The sequence below is a fragment of the Papilio xuthus genome, unplaced genomic scaffold (assembly GCF_000836235.2).
Source record: "Papilio xuthus unplaced genomic scaffold, Pxut_1.1 DF826115.1, whole genome shotgun sequence".
Classification (NCBI taxonomy): Eukaryota; Metazoa; Arthropoda; class Insecta; order Lepidoptera; family Papilionidae; genus Papilio; species Papilio xuthus.
The window spans coordinates 1,538,768-1,544,983 of record NW_013532534.1 but is presented as its reverse complement, the minus strand read 5'-3'; the positions used below and the strand labels follow the sequence as shown (position 1 = coordinate 1,544,983).

Here is a 6,216-nt window from a genome sequence, read left to right as displayed (position 1 = left end):
TAAATTCAATAAGTTTCAAATAATCAGATCAGGTAAACGTTTGCTGTTTGGGTCTTTCAAGTTTGCTTTGTATTTTACAAACTTGAAATAGGTATATTTTACGTCGTTTTGGTAGATTTTTTTAAATAAGTAGAATTAGTCACTTTTCTGAAGATTGGATTTTTCTTAGATATATTGATCGCTGGACAAAAACTGTATCTAATTCTGAAACATCTAAATTATGCCGCTGATTTTTAATGAATACAGGTCACCCGCGACTCCGTCCGTGCGGTATTACAAAAAACGTAATTAGTAGCCTATGTGTTTTTCCAGGCTATGTTCTATGACTATGCCAAAATACATCGAGATCCATGCATTCATTCTGGAGATATCTAACAAACATCTATGCATCCAAACATTCGCATTTATAATATTAGTAAAAAGTAATGGTTATTTCAAGTAAATTCCACTACGGATCCCTAAAACGGATTAAGAATAAATTGTCGTTCATACTGCGCCGTGCTCGTAAATAAGTGTTTTTTTTTATTCGCCGAAACCTGTTTATTTCTGAAAAGGTTGCGATGACCCAAGCAGATTTGCGAGATAGCCCGCGCCTTCACTGGATTACTTTGCAAGTCCTTTATAGAGAGCGCAGGAGTATCATCACTACTTAAGAATATTAAAATCCCTTCTATTTGTGTAAGGAGCTTGTTTTCTTGCTGACGGCGAAACGTTTATCGAATAATGTTGATAAGCCGCAGATAATTGAGCGAGACGTTTGTAGTGCCTTTATATTGTAAGGATCATAAGGATAAGTTTATTACTTATTCTTGTGATTCCTTTTAAAATATTTATTGCTCAAGGTTCTTCTAAAATACTTATACCTATTGTTTAATACGTAATAGTAGTTGGAGATGGTAAGTAACCAAAGGTGTGAACCATTAATTAGACCGCCAGGTTCCATCCACACCATCTCGATGGCTGGCAATCCACAACCGTGCGGTTTGCGCGAAACTTCCTGCTCGCACAGCAGCGTTGTGGAATGGTCTGTCCTCGGCGGTATTTCCAAACCGCTACGACTAAGGGTCCTTCAAGAAGCGAGCTTATCACCACCTTAAAGGCCGGCAACGCATCTGCGGTTCCTCTGGTATTGCTGATGTCCATGGGCGTGGTTGAACACCTCGGTGTTCCCGCTGCTCGTTTGCCCCCTTCTGTTATGAAAAAATATACATATATTTTTGTATTAAACTAACCACTCGTTGGTTCAAAAGCTTAATTGGCAGTTTGTGGTTTACCTAATGTCATTATTAATGCGATGTTTTCATTGCATTTGTTGTGTATCTAATGCTTATCAAGTGACCTACTATTGTAGTACCCCAAACTAGTTGCTTGAATTTGTAGTGCAAATCTTAATTTCGATATAAGCAGCCGTGTTGATTAATTTACAAGAAAACTTGTTTAATTTAGGTGAGTTAAATTTTAAAAATAAATATTACTTGTTTATCAACAATTCTCTTTTGTGTCGTACAATATTTTGTTTTTTCTTTCTTTTTTTTAAGTTACAACTTGGCAGTTACTTCCTTGTTTTTAAATGTTTAATTTAAAAATGACTATTTCAGTTCTTTGGAAGAGTTCATCATGAATAAAGGTGTGCTTTTATTATTGTTTACGTTGGTTTTATTGGCGCTTACAGATGCTAGGTCTTGTTCCACGGGGTAAGTCTTTTTTTTTAAAGATTATTTAAACAAATTAAATACCTTACCGTATATTTTGCAGTCCATACTTTGACTTGGTTTATGACACTATATTCGTTTACCTCAATAAAGAGTATGAAATTTTTTTTTCAGACAGAAAAAATCGTCATGTGGTAGCAATGAGGTAAGAACGACAATATACAATAATAGTTACACTTCAGTTAGAAGTTACCTGTAGTTTGTGGAACATGAAATGCGCTGATTTGAAAAATACTAAGAAAAGTATTGATGTGTTTTGATTTAATTTCAAATATTATTATCATTATCCTAATACCTGTTAGAATAGATTGTTGGATGTAAAGCACTAAAATCACCATCAACTCTTAGCTGCATTTTTGTAAATCCTCGCAAACTCGACCAGACGATGATACAAGAATGAAATACTTAAAAAATCAATAGTAAAAATAGAGTCTACTTTATGTGTATGACCCTAGATGATATTTCATTGCATAAATATAATAATAAAAGTAGTAGAGTCCTTAATGTTTTGTACAAGTAAGGTTAAACTGTTATTGACATACATATTGAATACAAAGAAGGTTATCATAAATTCAACTAAATTAGATCAGAGCAAAGGTTATGCTCCTGTTGATGTTGTTCGTATTTGTTATCTTTGTTTAGATCTATACTATAATAAGATAATTATTAATTTGTTTGTAGATATGTGTTGTGATGGAATAATGCAGCAATAGTTAAACATATTTACAATTTAAACTTATATAAAAACGGCTAAATACTCAAGTAAATTACGAGCATAAAATTAAGGCACCGACTGGTTTCGAGCCCATCGGGATCCCTTCATACGTGAGATTTTAGCCGTTTTTTATAAGTTTATTATAATGTCGCACGACAATTTGAATTATACAATTTATTTTAGGACAGAGGCAAGGATGATTCATCGTCTTCATCTTCATCATCATCATCATCATCTGAGGAAGATGATGGCAAAAAGGTAATAGTGTGTTAACAAAACATAATTATTACATCGATTATGTTCATGTACAAATCAAAATTGTGTAACTCTCAACATTTTAATAAAATTGTTGAGTTTGCTTAGACTTTTTTTGATGTTTGTGTATCTTACTAATCTTACCAATATTATAAATGCGAATATTTGGATTGGTGTTTGTTAGAAGGTATCTCCGGTACGGCTCAACGAATCTCGCAGAAATTTGGCATAGATATAGAACATAGTCTGAAAGAACACATAGGCTACTTATTAAGTTTTTTTAATTGTGCTAAAAATAACGTTGTTTGATGATTTTTTTATAAGTATCAGTCTTATTTTGTCCCATTTTTTTAGTACATAGTTCAATATGCGGGTTTTAATTACCAAAAGTTTTTCGTGTTATACCTCTATATTGGTTGCCTGCTTGCTTGCTGTAGTATACGCAGTGGAACACTCCAATTTGTTTGGAGAATGTTCGAGTTACGGCGGCGGGCGGCGGCGGGTTTCTTCAAGCGAGCCTCAATTGCGGCTCTAATGAGCAATAATGATGAAACTGTTCCCCCAACTTTTGCCGTCTTATTTTTTCCAGTTTAATAGATATGCAAGGGTGGTAACAAAACTCAAATTATAAATTAATTTTATTTATTTCTACATATTGAACAATTATTTAACACGCCATATTAACATTCTAGAGAATCGAGAGACATTATATCAACATGAAAAAAAAATTAGACGGCAAGTTAGCAATGAAAAGTATTCCTTTTCAAAGATAATATAACAAGATTTAATCAAGCATCTCTTGGTGAAGCTCTGGCTGCTCAGTTTTCTAATTTATTTTTTAGCATCAATGATTCCTAGTATATCAAATCAGTCGTATAGTCTAATTCAATGGAACGATACAAACATGTCTATTATTATTTAATCTATAAATACAGCCAAAAGTTAAGGTAAATTTCTTTAGATAGGTTTGATTTTATTTGGTCGTTTCAATTCAACTCGACTATAGATACAATCTACTTTTGTTCTGTTGCTATTTTTTTCTTGTAGTACAATCACAAACTAGAATAACTCAAGCTTTAAAATACGATTGCTATTACAGAGTCACGGCAGAAAGAAGACTAATTGTGTAGACTCATCATCCTCTTCCTCGTCTTCATCATCAGAAGAAGACGATAAATGTGTAAGTTATTATCGATTGCGGTCCCTAAAAATAAGTTATTTACAACGTTTACAAAACCTTTTACCAATTGATTTTTACTATTCAATAATCGTCACATAGTGACGTTTTTATACTACAATGTGGCTATGTAAAAGCGGACTATACTACTGTTAAATAGTCACAGTCTCCCGCGTCTCTCCCGGGTTCGAATCCCGCCATGTACCAATGTGTTTTTCGATTTCCGATTTACATATTTACATTTATCCGGCGTTCTTGCGGTGAAAGAAAACATCGTGATACATACCTGCATATATTTGAGGAGAAATTCAAAGATATGTGTGAAGTCAACCAACCCGCATTTGGCCAGCGTGGTTGACCTAATCACGCTAACTTAGGGTAGACTCCGAGCCCCTCGGTGGGGACGTATAGTGAGCTGATGATGATATTCATTTTATTGTTAACATTACAGGGCCGCGGTAAAGATGATTCTTCATCTTCTTCATCGTCATCATCATCAGAAGAAGATGACAATGAAAAATGTAATAACAACAAGAATGAATCTTCCCATCCTGTAAGTAATGTTATCGTGTTTTATCGAGAAATTATAGCCGTTAATATCTAATCTGTATGACTATTTATGGGAAATAGTGAATAGTTAAATTTCGGGTAAATCGATACTAGATAATGTATTATCGCTGTTATAACAAGAAATAAAAATGTTAATTTTAGGTATGCCTCTTTCTATACGGACGCAATCAATAATTATATAATAGAATTTTCAATTCAAGGAATGCTTTAAATGTTCTTTAGTTCCTTTAAATGTTAGTTAATTTGAGAGATTGAATTGGAAATAGTTCTTAAATTAGCCTGCCGGCTTTTATATTAATGCCAGCATTTTTTTATATCTTATTTAAATCAAGATTTGTCGTTTTGGTTGTAAAAAATTTACCTTGAGTATAGCAGCAATGTTTACAATTACCTTTTCGTTTAAGTGCGTCACTGATGACTTTCAAGCTATACTTATCGACAGTGCGTTCCAGCCTGCTGGCATAAAATTACTAGCAAACTAAACTTTTTTCGACATGACTATAAATGTGTGCATTAACCTTAGATCGCTTGCTTAGATTGTGCGTTAAGTTCAGACTTAATTATTGTAAGTTTGCTCGAGCCAGGTCAAGGAAACTTTTTTACAAACAACTCTTGAATATTTAATGCTTATTACGCGGTTGTTTCATGGTTCTATTTTAGTCATGCATAAACGTAACATTGTCAAATTCCGTCAAATTAGTTGTATTAACAAAATTTTAATTTTTGATGTATTAAGAAAGAATTTTTCTATTTCAGCATAAAAAAGGAAAACATTTCAAGAGTTAATTTTTTGTAAGCAGCTGCAGAACCAAAAATGAGAAGATGATCAAGATGTCTATTAAATTATCTTGAATCTTTATGAAAATGTATCGTTTAGAGTATATTTCTTTAACCTTTATATAAACTTAAAGGAAGAAACTTTTTTTTATAATAATTTTTAAATAAAAACATTTATTGAAACACGTTTGAATTATTTTAATAAAAAATAAAAATTAAAACGTGAACGGATTCTGTTGTTCATGTGAAAAGCCTTCATACGAGTTAATTAATCCATAAATTGTTCCCGATGCAGATCTCGATCCGGATTCGTTTAATTTTATAACATGGCTGCCATTAAAATTTATTTCCTTGTTTACTATCATATTAACAATACGTAGATATTGATTATTATATTATATTTAAGGTCATTCAGAATAAAATATATTTTTAGCATCATTTGTTCCATAAAGTAATACATTTTTGGAACGTTGATGTTGGTTTACTTAATATAGTTAAGTTAAAGCTAATAAACTTTAAACTATGTATGTTTTAAATATATTTATTTTGTATAGAATACAACATTTTTGCGTAGGCATGCTTTGAATGGTTTTAATTACAAATGTTATCACAACACGTAATTGAAATATTGTCGCCCCGAAGAGAGGTATTTTAATAATGAAATGCCTCTACTCTCCTGCTCACACATGCTTTTGACATTTTTACTGAGATCGTGCCAAGGTCATGGACTCATAGTATTTTTACGCAGATTTTTCTTGCATTAACTGTTTTTTTTAAATCTTACTTCTTATTGATATTATAAATGTGAATGCAAAACGTCTGCATGGATCCCACTGAAAATTGACATAGATGTACATAGCCTGGAAGAATATTTAGGATACTAATTAAGTTTTTTTTTAAATCAACGCGGGCTTAGTCGCCGTCGACTGCTAGCAGACAATAACTATAACTACCTTTTATCTAATAAATGCTACGTGAAATATTCATATGATCTATTTGAAATTATAACC

At 32.3% G+C, this 6,216-nt stretch overlaps 1 protein-coding gene across 1 annotated transcript; it reads left to right on the top strand.

Moving 5' to 3' along the window:
* Positions 1-1,376: 1,376 nt before the first annotated feature.
* Positions 1,377-5,341, top strand: LOC106123575 (suppressor protein SRP40-like). The gene is made up of 7 exons (XM_013319981.1): positions 1,377-1,446; positions 1,599-1,694; positions 1,827-1,857; positions 2,611-2,685; positions 3,782-3,862; positions 4,311-4,412; positions 5,186-5,341. The coding sequence occupies exons 2-7, from the start codon at positions 1,618-1,620 to the stop codon at positions 5,213-5,215; spliced, it is 396 nt and encodes a 131-aa protein (XP_013175435.1). The 5' UTR covers positions 1,377-1,446; positions 1,599-1,617; the 3' UTR covers positions 5,216-5,341.
* The last annotated feature ends 875 nt before the right edge of the window (positions 5,342-6,216 follow it).